Here is a 19243-nt window from a genome sequence, read left to right as displayed (position 1 = left end):
TAATTGGGTTCATGCTATTCCATTGGCTGAATTTGCATACAATACAACCACACATTCTTCCACTGGTTTTTCCCCTTTTTTCCTTTCACAGGTTCTTCATCCTCAATTCTTGCCCTTTCTGTTACCTACCCCTTTAGTAGAAATAACCGCAGTACACGCACATCATACAGTTCTTTTGGATAACTGGAAAAAGGCTAAACACGAATTAGTAATAGCTAAAGAAGCCATGAAACAACAAGCAGACAATCATCGTAGTCCTGCTCCCGATTATCATGTAGGGGATCAAGTATGGTTGTCCACCAAATATTTATGATTAGAGGGTCCACCAAAGCTACAACCTAGATACATAGGTCCTTATACTATTACCAAGGTTATCACCCCTGTCACTCTAAAACTGCAACTGCCAGAAGAAATGCGTATTCACCCTGTGTTCCACACATCCTTACTCAAGAGACATATCCCTTCTTCTGAACCCGAAGTACCTCCTCCTCCTGTCCTTGTAGAGGGAGAAAAAGAATATGAAGTGAAACGTATTCTTGACTCTTGTAGATATCGCGGTAAACTACAGTATTTAATAGATTGGGTGGGTTATGCTCCTGAGGAAAGATCATGGGAACCGGCAGAAAACGTACATGCTCCTGTTCTAGTGCGTCAATTTCATGCCCTCCACCCTTCAAACCCCCGTCCTGTGAATAGGCCTTTGGGTGGGAGAGCTGTCAAAGCCCAAGCTACCTGTGTGATTAAATGGCCCCAATACTGTTAAGTGGATAGAGGGAGATGGGCATGTTCTGCAGAGATTCCCTTGCCATGCTGTCGTGAGGAGGTAAGGGTGTTTACACACGCTCCCTTAGGTTTTAAATACAGGTCAGCTGAGTGAGTCCTTGCTTGGCTTTCGGACTCTGACCTGTGTCCACGCCCCCTTCCTACGTTACTCTGTGGAGTTCCTGTTACTTTGGTGTTCCAGCTCCCTACAACTTCTACTAGTGGTTACATACTTTTCTCCTTGGCCACTGTTCACTCCTTCCCCTAATTTTTATTCTTTGTCAGCTGACTCGCCACCGCGGTTACAAACTTTAACTCGTGGTCGCGTCTATGTAGTTTAGCTTGGCGGCCGCGTCTATTTTGTTTGAAATTGTTATTGTTGAGGTCGCCGGACCGGGGCACAATACTCTACATGACATCTCTCGCGAGCGCCACTAACCTGGAGATAGACCCGATCCACAGGAACGAAGAGAAGCTCCCCACACTCCCTGAGACAGCCCTAAATATGGAACTCAATAATTCACATACAAAAAGGCTAACTGAAGGAGATGTGGGGGAATAGACTCAGGACAAACGTCCACTTCTTGATTCCCCCAGCGGGCTCAAGGACCTCAAGTCAGAAGGCATGACCATAGGTAATAACCTGAGAAAAAGAAAAGAAACAGCTCTCATAAGTTTTTCTCCCAAGTTATACCATAGCTGTTTAAGTTAGTAGCAGTATACTTGTTCTGCAGAAATGAAGAATCCACTTACCAGCTGTAGGTCTCCGGAAATTAAAAGAATAAATTATCCGACTGCACAATTCAGATGAGGTTGGCAAATGCTTCTTTGCTCCTTCACACGCAGTCATGAGTAACTAGTAACAAGGACATTCACACGAATTCCAATGTCCTGTTAGAGTATTGGCAGTTAAGAAAACAAGAGTAATCAAAGTCCAATCAAAGTCCAACCAAAAAGTCACTCTCAAAACAAGAGACGACGATGCGCGCCGCTCGTTTGCTTCTGTGACGCAAAGGAGACAAGAAATCAGGAGCGTTAAACAAACAAGGAAGCAACTGCGCGTCACAGGATGCAGAGGCGGTCTAATTACCCTTCGGGAACTTGGAATTCAATAAACGTGACCGCGTCAGCAGGTTGCAGAAGCAGTAGAAATCAACTTCAGGGAAACACGGCCACGAGTCAAAGGCGGAAGACGCGACCACGAGTCAATTTCATACGCGGCAGCTGCTGCGTGAAACAAAATAGACACGGCCGCCAAGCTAAACTGCATAGACACGACCGCGAGTTAAAGTTTGTAACCACGGTTGCGAGTCAGCTGACAAAGAAGAAAAATTAGGGGAAGGAGTGAACATCGGCCAAGGAGAATAGTATGTAACCGCTAGTTGAAGTTGTAGGGAGCTGGTACACCAAAGAAACAGGAACTCCACAGGGTAACGTAGGAAGGGGGCGTGTACACAGGTCAGAGTCCGAAAGCCAAGCAAGGACTCAGCTGACCTGCATTTAAAAGCTGAGGGAGCGTGTGTAAACACCCTCACCACCTCACGACAGCGTGGCAAGGGAATCTCTGCAAAGAGCCCTTCATCTCTGCAGAACATGCCTATCTCCCTCTAACCACTTAACAGTATTGGGGGCATTTAATCACACAGGAAGCTTGGGCTCTGACAATCTCCAAAGACAGCGACAATGTTATTGCTGAGGTCGCCGAACCTGGGCACAATACTCTAGATGACATCTCCAGAGACAGGTACAATGTTATAGTTGAAGTCGCCGGACCTGGGCACAATACTCTAGATGACATCTCCAGAGACAGGTACATTGTTATAGTTGAAGTCGCCGGACCGGGGCACAATACTCTAGATAAAATCTCCAGAAACAGCAACAATGTTATTGTTGAGGTCGCTGGACCTGGGCAAAATACTCTAGATGACATCTCCAGAGACAGCGACAGTGTTATTGTTGAGGTCGTCGGACCGCGGCACAATTCTCTAGAGGACATCTCCAGAGACAGCGACAATGTTATTGTTGAGGTCGCTGGACCTGAGCACAATACTCTAGATGACATCTCCAGAGACAGGTACAATATTATAGTTGAAGTCGCCGGACCGGGGCACAATACTCTAGAAAAAATCTCCAGAAAAAGCAACAATGTTATTGTTGAGGTCGCTGGACCTGGGCAAAATACTCTAGATGACATCTCCAGAGACAGCGACAGTGTTATTGTTGAGGTCGCCGGACCTGGGCACAATACTCTAGATGAAATCTCCAGAGACAGCGAAAATGTTATTGTTGAGGTCGCCGGACCGGGGCACAATACTCTAGATGAAATCTCCAGAGACAGCGACAGTGTTATTGTTGAGGTCGCCGGACCTGGGCACAATACTCTAGATGAAATCTCCAGATACAGCGAAAATGTTATTGTTGAGGTCGCCGGACCGGGGCACAATACTCTAGATGAAATCTCCAGAGACAGCGAAAATGTTATTGTTGAGGTCGCCGGACCGGGGCACAATACTCTAGATGAAATCTCCAGAGACAGCAGCAATGTTATTGTTGAGGTCGCCGGAACTGGACACAATGCACTAGATGACATCTCAGGTGATAGTGGAAATATTATTGTTGAGGTCGCCGGGACCACGGCACAATACTCTAAATTACATCTCCAGAGACAGCGAAAATGTTATTGTTGAGGTCAACGGACTGGGGCACAATACTCTAGATGACATCTCCAGAGACAGGTACAATGTTATTGATGAAGTCTCAAGATTGGAGGACAGAAACTCTACAGGCAGTGTTAAGGGCTGGACACACTACTGCAAATATGGCTTGCACACTACACTCTATACTTTAGCAGCGACTTACATAATCAGATGGCACAACTGTTGAAGAAACCAGAGTGGCACCGTTGATATTAGGAGCACATGCACATCTTTTCTGCTAGATGAGGGTCTACCTGCACACCTAACATTTTGCCGGCTATCCTCACCGCCTTATGCTCATAGTAGTATGTTCTTTGCTGCACCCAAGGGGGGCACTGGGTACAATGACCTATTGTGTCCTCATCTGCTTCTCTTCACACATTGATTGTTGTGGTGATCTTTGAATACATTGGATATAGACGCCTAATCTTCTGCTTCTCCCCGTCTCTCTCCAGGACTGCCGGTCACCTTTGTGCGTGGCCTTGCGGATACTCATGTTGTGCGGGGCGGTTCGGTGGTCTTCTGGTGTGAGCTGTGCAAGGCGAAGGGGGACGTGATGTGGCTGAAGGATGGTCAGCCCCTGGAGGCGAGCCGCCGGTGCCTGATGAAGGCGGATGGGCGGGAACGCTCCCTCACTCTGCAGCACGTGCAGCCCAGCGACGCCGGCGAGTACTCGTGCGAGTCCAAGGACGACCGCACGCTCGCCACGCTCACCGTGGAGAGTGAGTGGGGTCAGGGGGCAAGGGGGCAAGGGGACAGAAATGTAAAATAAGGTTTTTGCAGACTAGAAATAGGGTTTGAGATTGTTGGAAATATGTTTGATTGATTTTGGTTTTGTAGTTTTTTTTTACTGTGGAAGCATCAGTCATTTTAAGGCGTGATGACCCTGCTGTTATTCCATGTTTACATAAACTGATGGGTCATACTCACACGCATACAGGGGATGTGAAGAGCAATGTGAACAGTGCTAAATAAAAATACAGGTTTTTGAAGAGAATTTGTTATCTGTCTTTGCAAAGTGAGTGAAAAGCTCCTGATAGGAAACTGCGTTCAGAAGCAAATCTTCAAGCGGACATTGCAGACAACGAGCTGTTTGTGACACTTACCTACAGTCGCGAAGCAAGAGTCGAAAGTACAATATTCTGTCTGCAGCCTGTCGACTTATACTGCAGAGAGCCACTCAGTGCAGCCCTGCCAAGTGTCCCTCATTGGGCGTGATAGTGACGCATACTGAACAATGTCCCCACATCACTGCACTGAAGTAAATTGTCACCCAAATGAAGGTGCTCTTTAAAACCTCAGAATGATTACTGGACTGGAGTGTCAGGCATGCTGGAGCAAGGCCATTCCTGTGTTAGCCTTTAGTCACTGTGTGCCGGGGAAGGAGAGGTGGGGGCCACGGTGCTTTGATAAAGTGTGTCTGGTGGCTGTCTGGGCCCTGCCCCTCACCTCTGCAGACTCAGCCCAGAGAGCAAAATCCGTGCAGAGGGAACACCCTCATAATAGTTTGCTTCATCGAATACAAGAAAAATTGTCACTGCCTATGTCTTCTTTGTGGGTGGGGGGAGGCGGGAGGGGTGCACATAGCCCCTGACTGCTTCTCTCCTTCTCCCAGGAGCATCCGCACGTATTTATTTTTTTAGTTAGGAGTTTTTGTAAAGCGCTCTATCACTCCAAATGGAGTCTTGTGGTGCTGAGAAAAGTTGCAGCCCAAAAGGGCAAGTATGTGCTTAAAAAACCTGGGTCCAGATTTACCAAGAAATCACGCAGTGCAGCGAGTAAAGAGCAGAGGAGCATCATGGGTAGTAAGAAGTGGCGCTGTTGAGCTCTTGCCCCGCACGGATGTTCTTCATCCTGCATTGGCCGAGGCGGACTCGCCATAATGCAACTGTTTCTCCGATATCGGAAGCATCGTTTTACAGGAAAGGGGCGCCTCCTGTACATAAACTATAACGCGTTTCCCTCTGCGCATGCGTGCTGTGGAGTGCAGCCGACATGCAAAGAGGGATAATCAAGGCGGATTGAAAACCTTTCCCCTCAGCGAGGCACAGGGTTTTGGTGTGATTCCCCGGCTGCAAGTCTTTGTACATAGAGATTTGCATCAAAGTTCTATCGGAACGCCCATGGACCGCCCATGGAACGTCCATGGACCGCTCATGGAACGCCCATGGAACGCCCATGGAACGCCCCCTTGACGCAGAGTAAAGCAAGGCAGCACGTCGCGCAGCTCTGCATTACTTGTGCTTACGATACAACTCAATTTGCGATTGCAAATAACAATATGCAACGCAGACATGCTGCAATATGGTGCAAGGGTGCCTGCGTTGGCACTAGGCAGCTCGATTTAGCGCCAGCGCAGGGGGAAATGCAGCGGTGCGCCACATTCTTGTTACTACAGTGCAACCCTGCATTTTGAAACTGACGGAGTGTGGCGCTAGCAAGTTTGGGTCTAAGCCAGTTTATTGTAAATATGCCCCACTGTTTCTGCTTGTTTGTGGCGATGCACACTATACACAACTTTCAGAACAAAGCAAAAATATATCGTTTTTACACCCTTAAAAATACTGTCATTAAAAATTCGAATTTTAGAAGCGAATTTCAACACAACAAGAATAGAATTCCCGGTGATAGCTCCCAAAACCCAGAAGGAATGGCAGCCCGACTTCGTGACACCCACCTAAATATTACCTGTCCAGGCATCTGGCAGGCAGAGCCATGAACATCCATACATGGGCACCACATGAGAGCTGAGCGGCACAGATCCAAAGTTTGAGACCCCCAGTGTCTGGAGTTTAGGGTCAAAAGCTCTCCGGGCTGACGACTGTCAATGCCGCAAGACCCACGAGGGCTGAAGGTTCCACGCGGAGGCCTCAAGCGTGACACCATGTTGGGCATCACCTTCCATGCTGGAGAATTCAAACTCAAGACTCTAATTGAAAACATGAAACTGCAATTCCCAGAATGCAGTTTGATTTTTGTTTAAACCTCGAAAACAGGTAGAACGTGTCCCATACAAAAAGAGGCCACTTGATGGCTGGACATTTCATAAGTGATTCAGGATAGGAACCACAGTCAATAATATAGAGTAAGGTAAAAATCATGTGTTACTTCTGAGTTTCTAGTAACTTATACATTTTCTAAAAGTACAGCTTTTTAGCAGCCTTTCATTTCAGGGAGGTGATAAAACTCTGACAACTCTTCAATAGTAAACGAATATGCCATTTGCAATCACAGAAAGTGATATAACTGCCAATTTTGATGTCCCTGGGATCATCTTTACCTAATTATTGGGAAGAACTTTTGCACACATGATATCTTTCAACTGAAGAAAGCAAATTGTTTCTGGTTTTGTTTTGCCCACCATGCCACCTCAGATTAGGCACAGCCGTATGCAAATCAGCGGTGGCCCCGCTCCAGTAGGAACGCTCCAGCTCTAATGCCAAGCCATAGCCTCTGTGACCCGGATCACATGCAACCCAAGACAGCTTCCCTCACTGAGCCTCTCACTGGGGTGTAGCCTGGTTCCAGGGCTCAGTGAGCACGAGACCCACGTGTGGGGACGCCGGTGGCCACGTAAGGTGGCAGGAGGATGATGCTTGCGAACAGAGTCACCAGAGCATGTAGGGCCAGCATCCTGCGGGGCACAGTAGAGTGCACCGGGAGATAGTAGGCGGGTGATGGAGGCAGGGCACCGCCTGGGAACCGTTCCTGGAAGGGGTCTCCCAGTGAGGTCACAGGCCGCAGTCCAGCAATCTATGCCGTCAGTGACTAAGGGCCTCGTTTACATCTCGATAGATGGTTCATTCCGTTACAGCCGTGACGGATATCCTGTCCGCCGAAGTATAAATACTATTATATCCTACGGGATTTGTATTTCGGCGGACACGATGTCCGTCACCGTAGTGACGGAATGGCCCGTCTGCCAAGATCTAAATCGGGCCATAAGTTTGCAATAAAGTTTCACTCAAAGTGTCACACACAAGACTTGGAAATGCCACACAGAAGCAGAGGCAGGAGGGATGGGGGCCCACACGTTTGTAAACATTACACATGAACAAATAGCAGAGGCCCCCATTTGTGTGATAAATGTGTAAAACAATTGTGACATACCTCAATATTGTGTTACTTTTCCATGAGCACACGTATGGTGTTGAGTGCAAGTGCATAGATTAGCTAGAACTATGTTCTGTATGGTATACCGGCTTCCACTATCACGATAAGCGCGGTAGAAATGCAGCAGAGGAGTTATTCATCGGTACGGAACTTTTAGATGCCGTGAACTTTAGCACCTGGGACACTCTATGCAGGGCACCTTCATGAAACTGATTCTATCTTTTGGGTTATGGGAACGTGGGCAGCAGGGAGCCTCAGACGGAATGAACTCTGACAGGCGAGCCTCGTTTTGCCTCATTGTCACGACAAGTGCTTGAGGCTCGGCAATCACCGGAATTACTGCTTTCAAATTTGCCATCCCAGACTCCGTAGAGAAGTGCAGCAGCTGCATCACCCCACCCCCCCGCCCCCGCAGTACGAGCTGCAGCATAGAATCAGACCTGCATGCATGTCTAAAACACCTGAGCGGTGCAGCCATGCATGTCTAAAAAACATGAACGATGTAACCATGCATGTGTGAAACTCCTGAGTGGTGCAGCCATGCATGTCTAAAAAACATGAACGATGTAACCATGCATGTGTGAAACAACTGATTGGTGCCGCAATGCACGTGTGAAACACCTGAGTGGCGCAGCAATGCATGAGTGAAACACCTGATTGGTGCAGCAATGCATGAGTGAAACACCTGAGTGGCACAGCAATGCATGTGTGAAACACCTGAGTGGTGCAGCAATGCATGAGTGAAACACCTGAGTGGCGCAGCAATGCATGAGTGAAACACCTGAGTGGCGCAGCAATGCATGTGTGAAACACCTGAGTGGCGCAGCAGTGCATGTGTGAAACACCTGAGTGGCGCAGCAGTGCATGTGTGAAACACCTGAGTGGTGCAGCAATGCATGTGTGAAACACCTGAGTGGCGCAGCAGTGCATGTGTGAAACACCTGAGTGGTGCAGCAATGCATGTGTGAAACACCTGAGTGGCGCAGCAGTGCATGTGTGAAACACCTGAGTGGTGCAGCAATGCATGTGTGAAACACCTGAGTGGTGCAGCAATGCATGTGTGAAACAACGAAGTGGTGCAGCAATGCACGTGTGAAACACCTGAGTGGCACAGCAATGCACGTGTTAAACATCTGAGTGGTGCAGCCATGCATGTGTGAAAAACCTGAGTGGTGCAGCAATGCACGTGTGAAACACCTTAGTGATGCAACAATGCATGTGTGAAACACCTGAGAGGTGCAACAATGCATGTCTAAAAAACATGAACGATGTAACCATGCATGTGTGAAACAACTGAGTGGTGCCGCAATGCATGAGTGAAACACCTGAGTGGTGCAGCAATGCATGTGTGAAACACCTGAGTGACACAGCAATGCATGTGTGAAACACCTGAGTGGTGCAGCAATGCATGAGTGAAACACCTGAGTGGCGCAGCAATGCATGAGTGAAACACCTGAGTGGCGCAGCAATGCATGTGTGAAACACCTGAGTGGCGCAGCAGTGCATGTGTGAAACACCTGAGTGGCACAGCAGTGCATGTGTGAAACACCTGAGTGGTGCAGCAATGCATGTGTGAAACACCTGAGTGGCGCAGCAGTGCATGTGTGAAACACCTGAGTGGTGCAGCAATGCATGTGTGAAACACCTGAGTGGCGCAGCAGTGCATGTGTGAAACACCTGAGTGGTGCAGCAGTGCATGTGTGAAACACCTGAGTGGTGCAGCAATGCATGTGTGAAACAACGAAGTGGTGCAGCAATGCATGTGTGAAATATCTGAGTGGTGCAGCAATGCACGTGTTAAACATCTGAGTGGTGCAACCATGCATGTGTGAAAAACCTGAGTGGTGCAGCAATGCACGTGTGAAACACCTTAGTGATGCAACAATGCATGTGTGAAACACCTGAGAGGTGCAACAATGCATGTGTGAAACACCTCAGTGGTGCCGCAATGCATGTGTGAAACACCTGAGTGGCGCAGCAATGTATGTGTGGAAAACCGAAGTGGTGCAGCAATGCACGTGTGAAACATCTGAGTGGTGCAACCATGCACGTGTGAAACACCAGAGTGGTGCCGCAATGCATGTGTGAAACACCTGAGTGGTGCAGCAATGCATGTGTGAAACACCTGAGTGGCGCAGCAATGCACGTGTTAAACATCTGAGTGGTGCAACCATGTATGTGTGAAACACACCTAAATGATGTGTAAAACACCTGAGTGGTGCAGCAATGCATGTGTAAAACACCTGAGTGGTGCAGCAATGCACGTGTTAAACATCTGAGTGGTGCAACCATGTATGTGTGAAACACACCTGAATGATGTGTGAAACACCTGAGTGGTGCAACCCGGCATGTGTGAAGCACCTGAGTGGTGCAACCATGCATGAGTGAAACACCTGAGTGGTGCAACCATTCATATGTGAAACACCTGAGTGGTGCAGCAGTGCTTGTGTGAAACACCGGAGTGGTGCAGCAATGCATGTGTGAAACACCGGAGTGGTGCAGCAATGCATGTGTGAAACACCAGAGTGGTGCAGCAGTGCTTGTGTGAAACACCAGAGTGGTGCAGCAATGCACGTGTGAAACACCTGAGTGGTGCAGCAATGCATGTGTGAAACGCCGAAGTGGTGCAGCAATGCACGTGTGAAACACCTGAGTGGTGCAGCAATGCATGTGTGAAACATCTGAGTGGTGCAGCAATGCACGTGTGAAACACCTGAGTGGTGCAACCATCCATGAGTGAAACACCTGAGTGGTGTAACCATGCATGTGTGAAACACCTGAGTGGTGCAGCAATGCACGTGTGAAACACCTGAGTGGTGCAACCATGCATGAGTGAAACACCTGAGTGGTGTAACCATGCATGTGTGAACACCTGAGTGATGCAACCATGCATGTGTGAAACACCTGAGTGGTGTAACCATGCATGTGTGAACACCTGAGTGGTGCAACCATGCATGTGTTACATGACATGGGTGTCTGTCGGCTCCTAAGGCCTCCTCAGTGCCTGGGTGATGGGCAGTGGACAGGGAGGAGAGGATGAGTGGGGGGGGCATATCTAGGCACTGAGAAACTCCTCCCTTCTGCAAGACATGCAGCTCTGAGAAGAAACAGTTAGGAGGTGAGCTTAAACTGCTCCCTAAATCCGCAGTCACTGTGGACAACTGTAGAAAAGGTCTCTCATTAATGCATGAAATATGAAAAATTAAGTTTTATTAGGTACTCTCCAAGAACATTAATAGCATAATCAGTGTAAGGACACACAGATGGACAACCAATGGTGGCAGATACGGAAATCAATCAAAGGATGGCATAGAATGCTCTTTGAAGAAGGATGTCTTAGGTTCTGTTACGGGGCTTTGAGGTAGATTCGGCCATGGGATGTGATGTACTTTATGTTTAGCCCACCTACTTTAAACTGAAACGCTGACTCTCGCTGTGTGTGTGGCCATGCCCCTGGCACAGCGCCTTTAAGTTGTCATTTAAAAGGAACAGAGGTGTGTGTCTGCACATTTGATGACTTTGTAAGACACTTGGGGGCTTATTTACAAGCCTCTTGCGCCACTGGTGCACCACTTTTAACATGGGAAAAAGGGACGCACCGCTGGCGCAAGGGGCTTGTAAATAAGTCCCTTGGTCTCCAAGGAAGCGCCTGTTTGGAAGCGCCATAGCGGAAGGGCACCACCCTGTTATGCTTGTTTTATGGTTTTAATATTCGCTCTGTTCTTTTAATTACTACTTTGATTTCCAGTATTCCCCTAGCACAGGGGGGGCCAGTGCTAGGAGTTGGGGGCCACTGGACTACATTTGTACATTTCGTTGAACCCACCTATTTTAAACCGAAGCGCTGGTTTGTGCTCGGTGTGTAGCGACGCCCCTCTATATCGGCCTTTAAAAGGGACACATCCGCTCGCAGTGGGCACAGCGCTGGTGTGCCAAAGGCTAGGCCTTCTGTGCCCATCCACCCGCGGACAGCTCCCTGTGCCAGGACCTCTGGCGAACTCACTCCTCAGAGTGACTCGATGGGACAGCTCTGTAGGAATGCCTTATATAATATCCCTCATATGGAGATGGGCACTCAGTGTTCGCTCTATGAAGACCTCCGTCTCTCCTTCCAAATGGACATACCTCTCGCATCGGGTACTTTCAACCAACCCATCTCAGCTTCCCATGGTACTGGAAATGAACAGGGTTTGGATAAACAATGGTGTATTTTACTTAAGGCTCGTTGACTTATTAAACATAGTTATGAATTCGCTGAAAGCCGGTCCCCTGACAAAGCTTTCATCCCTGAGACATGGGCCGACCAGACTTCTGGCCCTGACCTGGCCAGTGCATTACCTGCCGCTTTCACCATGAACCGGCTAGGCCGCGTAGCAACACACCGGGGAAGCGTTGCCGTTAGTCACTGCGACCACTTGGAAATTTCTTTTGAGTCAGTCACTCAAATAGATTGACAGGTTCTTATCTTCAAATGTAAGCCTCGCGATAATGAGGATTATAATGCGTTGCTAGTCTACTCACCTCCGGGCCCTAAAACCAATTTTCTCCTCTCACTAAATGAATTTGAGTCCTATATGCAGCTCCCCAATTTCATAATTTTAGGTTATTTTAATTTTCACCCAGAGGACACAACTAATAAAGTAATTGGCAACTTGCTAGGTCTGAGCGTGAAATTCCACTCTGCTCGTGGAGTTTGCAGAGTTTTTCCTTCTCTGCAATGCAGAGTACTCCAGACCACCTCCCAGCGAGATTTCTCAACGTGGGCGGTCATGGCTGGTCGCGCCCGCTCGTGTTGAGAAACCTTTCGTTTTCTTTGAGGAAGCTACCGCTTGAGTAGAGCATCTCCTTGAGCGGCAGATAAAAGCAGCGCCCTCTTGCGCGATACATGGTGCCGTTTGTGCACTGATTTTCCGGTGCAGGACAAACACCCATTGCTAAAGATATGCACGAACAACGCGACCTAACGCGCTCTACAGCTTGCGGAACTCAGCGTAGCGTGGCAGAGTTTTTGGGTCACTTTGCAGAGTTCTGAGTGGCCGAACTCCACCAACTCTCCCAGGCCTCCAACTTACGCTGTTGTGACCTTAAGCAACTGGTCAATCACAGCACTCACACGGCGGACCATGGTCTTGATGGCTTTTTTTCCAGTAACTCGGAGCAAGATGCTAAATCAGTCATACCACTTACACGGTGTAATCATAAAGCAAAATTCATCACGCTAAAACCTTCTGTTAAAGGAACATTGGCCAATAAGTGGAAATGGATTATTAAAGCTAGAGTGAAATGCTGTAAAAGGTGGTTTTTGGTTTTAGGTAAAGGCGCCGCAGGGAAAATTTACATATATTATTTGTCCTGAACTCAGTGATTGACGGTGCTACAAGGTGAGAAGTGCCACCTTACTTCCCAGAATTATGGGCCTTGGCCCAGTACAACTTGGAAAACAATCCCTAGCACACGTGCTAATTATACAAATTTAAAGGTATAACGTGTTTTCACAACAAGATTCAATCAAATGTACAAAAGAAATGAATTAGTCTTTTTCTCTTCTTGGTCGTTCTTTTATTAGTTGCCAGACTTCTCAGTGGTTCGTAACAGCCAACACGTGTTTCGTCGCTACAAGGGAATGTAGTCCCGTGACTTTTTCAAGGCTGTGTTTACAGAAAAGATTAAAAGAACTAATGTATCTATCCTGAAGAAAAACATGTTGTACTTATTGATAATATCACAACATCACGGTAGTGGAACTAGAACCCAAACGGGGTGTGGGTGAAGCCTATATCCAATTGAATAAATAACTTTACGACCAATTGTCATAGTCACAATACAGTGTGAATTCGTGAAAATGAGCAGAACTTCTATGACTCTAATCGCGATGGAGAGAGCTACTAATGTGCATTTGGTGAAACGGTTCGGTAAATACTAGTCGAGTCCTATTTGTGAACAACACACCAACATTGGAAATATCAGGAGGAAGTGAGGTGGGTGTAGTCGGTGTTCATAGGTTCTAGGGAGTGTGAGTTAGCGCATTTAAGGTGAGTGAAAACTTGTGCTGTACATTGGTGCCAGACCTGTGAGTGGAACAAAGTGCGTCCAAACATAGCTACCTATTTGCGGCTTGGTCAACATATCTGGAAAGAATAATATCATAAATATCAGACTGAGGTCCAAAAGGAAAAGATCTTTAGAGTTAAAAAAATAAAGGTAAATATATCATAAATAAGAGACCTACTTAGTAAGCGGTGATAATTCCAAACCGCCTATGGTTTCTGATGCTGTGGCGTCACTTGTTGTCATAGGACACTGCAATCCTTAGTGAAATCCTGTTTCCCTTTCAGTACTGTGAATAACAAGTTAAGTCCAAGTTAGCACATAGCCCATGGCCTTCAACCTGTGCAGCTACAGAAAGCTGTTCAGTAATATAATCCGTAATTCCAATCTAATGGAGCATAATATTAATGCGACACTATTCCAAAAATGTCCCATTGTAAGAAGTAAAGTGGTATAGTAACAGTATAACGGGGGACTAAGCACGTAACGATACCACAGAGACAATATATGTCTCACGTGCGTGAAAACAAATTCTAAATACACCCCCCAGTTATTTAAGCAGTCGTGTCCTGATCACAATTTAAACCTTCCAATTCTGTTGATCATTGAAATCGCTATCGCTAGAGTAACCGTGTCATTACAGTGAATACTCGATCAGTACCAAAGTAACCAGCTAACAACCTTCAAACTAGCGTATATCTTATGGAAGGCAATCTAATTTCAGAACATCCCCTATTGCTTGAACCTTTCGTCAAGTCTCCATCCCAGCTTGACTATTGACATAATCTTGAACTAATCTCAATAGCTATTTGAATACAATGGGAACATAGTTCCGTATAAGGTGCTCTGTTTCTTTACTCTACTCGTGCAGGAAGGGGCTCTCACTCGTATGGAATACAACCGGCGAGGTAACCTATTTCAATGACTCGTGCATTCCTTAATACGAACTTAAAAACGCGCTTAGCAAAGCTTACCTTATTCGACTGTGAAGTGAATCAGACGTGACGCCCGTCCCTAATATTCTGGTCTCGAGTGCGTGCATGCGAGTGGTTTCCCTTCTATTTGTTGAAAGTTTGGAGGCCGGGGAGGTGTGTTCCCGTGTGTGACTCGGTCTCGTCCAAAATCTCATGGAGTGAATAGAAGAAGGACTACGAAAATCTGACTAATACGGCGGCCATTATGAGACATGCCTGGTTGTCACGTAATTCTTTAGAGTTTCAGCGTATAAAGTGAAAATTGAAGACGTGGACCTATCTTGTGCTTAGTGAACATCGGCAAAACTTTAGAGCCTATTGTTCTCTCCATCTATTAGACTCAGTACATATCCATTCCATACGGTATAAATAACATTAGAACAACAATTATTCTCTGTTTGAAACAATTTGACAGAAAAGACTATATGTCACATAAGTATAAAAGGCAAGAACATGTGTAATACAACTGTGAGTTAAAACGAAGGTTGCTCAATAGAAAAACAGTCATATCTTATACATTTATGGTGTAAACCCATTCAAAACTGTCAATAGTATTTGCTAAAATTCTATTCTTACTAACAGGAGTTACTGCAAGTAGTGATGTGCCAATTTGGTGTTGTTGATTTGTGCTGCTGTCAGATTGGATATAATCAATAGGGAGCTTATGTATTATCCAATCTGAAACCACTCGCATGCACGCACTCGAGACCAGAATATTAGGGACGGGCGTCACGTCTGATTCACTTCACAGTCGAATAAGGTAAGCTTTGCTAAGCGCGTTTTTAAGTTCGTATTAAGGAATGCACGAGTCATTGAAATAGGTTACCTCGCCGGTTGTATTCCATACGAGTGAGAGCCCCTTCCTGCACGAGTAGAGTAAAGAAACAGAGCACCTTATACGGAACTATGTTCCCATTGTATTCAAATAGCTATTGAGATTAGTTCAAGATTATGTCAATAGTCAAGCTGGGATGGAGACTTGACGAAAGGTTCAAGCAATAGGGGATGTTCTGAAATTAGATTGCCTTCCATAAGATATACGCTAGTTTGAAGGTTGTTAGCTGGTTACTTTGGTACTGATCGAGTATTCACTGTAATGACACGGTTACTCTAGCGATAGCGATTTCAATGATCAACAGAATTGGAAGGTTTAAATTGTGATCAGGACACGACTGCTTAAATAACTGGGGGGTGTATTTAGAATTTGTTTTCACGCACGTGATACATATATTGGCTCTGTGGTATCGTTACGTGCTTAGTCCCCCGTTATACTGTTACTATACCACTTTACTTCTTACAATGGGACATTTTTGGAATAGTGTCGCATTAATATTATGCTCCATTAGATTGGAATTACGGATTATATTACTGAACAGCTTTCTGTAGCTGCACAGGTTGAAGGCCATGGGCTATGTGCTAACTTGGACTTAACTTGTTATTCACAGTACTGAAAGGGAAAATGGATTTCACTAAGGATTGCAGTGTCCTATGACAACAAGTGACACCACAGCATCAGAAACCATAGGCGGTTTGGAATTATCACCGCTTACTAAGTAGGTCTCTTATTTATGATATATTTACCTTTATTTTTTGAACTCTAAAGATCTTTTCCTTTTGGACCTCAGTCGGATATTTATGATATTATTCTTTCCAGATATGTTGACCAAGCCGCAAATAGGTAGCTATGTTTAGACGCACTTTGTTCCACTCACAGGTCTGGCACCAATGTACAGCACGAGTTTTCACTCACCTTAAATGCGCTAACTCACACTCCCTAGAACCTATGAACACCGACTACACCCACCTCACTTCCTCCTGATATTTCCAATGTTGGTGTGTTGTTCACAAATAGGACTCGACTAGTATTTACCGAACCGTTTCACCAAATGCACATTAGTAGCTCTCTCCATCGCGATTAGAGTCATAGAAGTTCTGCTCATTTTCACAAATTCACACTGTATTGTGACTATGACAATTGGTCGTAAAGTTATTTATTCAATTGGATATAGGCTTCACCCACACCCCGTTTGGGTTCTAGTTCCACTACCGTGATGTTGTGATATTATCAATAAGTACAACATGTTTTTCTTCAGGATAGATACATTAGTTCTTTTAATCTTTTCTGTAAACACAGCCTTGAAAAAGTCACGGGACTACATTCCCTTGTAGCGACGAAACACGTGTTGGCTGTTACGAACCACTGAGAAGTCTGGCAACTAATAAAAGAACGACCAAGAAGAGAAAAAGACTAATTCATTTCTTTTGTACATTTGATTGAATCTTGTTGTGAAAACACGTTATACCTTTAAATTTGTATAATTAGCACGTGTGCTAGGGATTGTTTTCCAAGTTATTAAAGCTAGAGCATGGCAAAACATTAATGTAAACATGTTTAATGAAACACATCTGGATTCCCAGCCTATTCTTGTAAATGACTCAAATGCAGCCACGACCAATCACACAGAATGGATCAATGCAGCAGTGATTCAGTCAGCCCCTTTCAAAAACTTTAAAAAAATCATAGAAATAAACCTTCTACACCCTGGTTTTCCCTAGATCTAAAATTATTTTTAAAAAGGGTGTAGAAGGCAGGAGCGAAAATGGAGGTAAAACTATAGTCAAAAAGAAAGAACCAAAAGCAGACAACATATTCAAGACTATAGAAGCATGAGCTTAGCTAAAAAAAAATCTATCTTTTTCACAAAGATAACCAAGGAGGCCAAAATCTAAGCCAAAGAATTATTTAAAACGGTTAAAAATATCTCTAGTCCCAACACCATAAACACATTGGTGCCTGATAGTCTCTGTGGACAAGATGGCGGTCTCTTTCACAGGTAAAGGAAGTGCGTTTGATGCTAGCCGGAATTCCAACCCCATCGGCTCTAGGCTTGAGTGTTCAAATACATGATATGGCACCTTCTCTGCGTTCCCCCTTCTCAATGAGGAGGAATAATTAAGCTAATGGAGTCCACTAAGCCAGGTGCCCCTTCAGACCCTTGTCATCCAAAAATACTGCTAGAAGTCACCTCTCATCGTGTTAAGCTCGTGAATGCGATTCTCCTCCCTGGACATTTCCCCAATGACTGGAAGAAAGCCTCCATCCTTCCCCTGCTGAGAAAAAACGTGCTTCATCTAAAAAATAAGGTAAACAATGATGGACTAATCTCTCTTATCCCTTTGACAGAAAAAATCTTAGAGAAACATCTAAACTCAGAACTCTCGTCCTTTTTGGATAAGAATGAAGTATTGGGTAAGGTTCAGTATGGATTCAGGAACAATCTTAGCACCGAGTCTGCTTTAATTGCAGGAACTGAAGAACCCAGAATGATTATGGACATCGGGGGGAAAGGCAGCACTGATCCTTTTGGATTCACCGCTTTGGATACCGTCTGTCATTTGGCGCTTATCGAACAGCTAGAAAGCGCAGGCATTGGCGGGAAGGCCCAGAGCCTTTGAGGTCTTTTCTCACCAGTGAAGAACAGTCAGTCTCAGTAGGTGATTTTACATCCAAAGTCCTCAGCGGTCCTCGCTGAGCCCCACGCTCTTCAATATTCATGCAGCACCACTCGCCAAGCGCAGTAGAGCTGTTGGGTTTCCCATAGTCTCATGCGCAGATGACACGCAAACTGTAGTCTCGATCGATCCAGGTGAGGCTGCCAAGCATTCCAGCAGTTGCATGCAGGAGGTGGTAGGCTGGATGAGAGACAATGGCCTCAAATTAAAGTCGTATAAGACGGGGGTTTCTATTTGGAAACACCACTTTCTGGAATCCATTGTAATTAGCGCCAGATCTGGTGTCCCTTCAGTTACCGAAGTCTGGAATTTGGGGGTAATCTTAGATAGAACATGCATCTTTGCGTATCAGATCAACTAAGTGACATACTCTTGCTTCTTCTTCTGATTGTATTGTAATTATATTGTAATTGCATCTATATAGCACTTAATACCCTGACGAGGCGTCAAAGCACTTTTTTGGCAAGTAGCACGCTACTCCGTAACCCATAAAGGATTAGTGTTGAATTAGTATAGTGAAATATGAAAGTGATTTAAGTGGTGGATAGGTTAGTCAATTATAAGGATAGCGGAAGGATAGAAGAGATGGAGTGTTGAAGCACTTTTTTGTTTTTGGTGAGTAGCACACCACTCCGGAAACCCATAAAGGATTCGTGGTGAATTAGTTTAGTGAAGTATGAAAGTAATTTGAGTGGTTATGAACCTTGAGAAAGGTTCTCCCTTTTATCCCATTCGATCTTCAAAAAATGTCATCGCATCCTTAGTACTCTCCAGGATTGATTCCCGTGATGCCCTTCTTGTGGGCATTCAACAAAGGCAGCGAAATAAATGGCAGGAACTTCAAAATGTGGCGGCCGCCTTCTCATGAGGATTCTAAAATTCAAAGCACTTTCTTGGACCACTTGGGAGCTACGATGGTTTCCACTCTGTCTGGCGCACAAAGCTCTCTGCGGTACTGATCGAGGATAGCTTAGGAATAAATGTCTTTGGTAAACCCCTAGGAGAACTCTTCGTTCATCCTCCACCACCATGGTGAGACTGGTTGAAATCAGGAAATCTTCCTGAGGCCTATTCTTTGCAATTCAGAAAACAGCTCAAAACTAGTTTTTTTCTTCTTTGCCTCTTTAGTCGACATCT

General features: G+C 45.7%; 1 protein-coding gene and 1 long non-coding RNA gene across 12 annotated transcripts in view; one reads left to right on the top strand and one right to left on the bottom strand.

Annotated features, from left to right (window-relative positions):
- Nucleotides 1–14730, bottom strand: part of LOC146859459 (uncharacterized) — a 126085-nt gene extending 111355 nt beyond the window's left edge. For all 3 annotated transcript variants that reach the window (XR_014980119.1, XR_014980117.1, XR_014980118.1), the window contains exons 1-2: nucleotides 14594–14730; nucleotides 13801–13908 (exon numbers count right to left, since the gene is read on the bottom strand). This is a non-coding gene — a long non-coding RNA (uncharacterized LOC146859459). The remainder of the gene's footprint in view (nucleotides 1–13800; nucleotides 13909–14593) is intronic.
- Nucleotides 1–19243, top strand: part of OBSL1 (obscurin like cytoskeletal adaptor 1) — a 685475-nt gene that overhangs the window by 558163 nt on the left and 108069 nt on the right. For all 9 annotated transcript variants that reach the window (XM_085650183.1, XM_085650179.1, XM_085650182.1 and 6 more), the window contains one exon: nucleotides 3914–4180. In XM_085650183.1, coding sequence (XP_085506309.1) covers nucleotides 3914–4180 — 267 coding nt within the window. The remainder of the gene's footprint in view (nucleotides 1–3913; nucleotides 4181–19243) is intronic.

Source organism: Triturus cristatus, chromosome 3_2 (assembly GCF_964204655.1).
Source record: "Triturus cristatus chromosome 3_2, aTriCri1.1, whole genome shotgun sequence".
Taxonomy (NCBI): domain Eukaryota; kingdom Metazoa; phylum Chordata; class Amphibia; order Caudata; family Salamandridae; genus Triturus; species Triturus cristatus.
The sequence above is the reverse complement of the archived record's forward strand: the minus strand, read 5'-3'. Positions and strand labels throughout refer to the sequence as shown.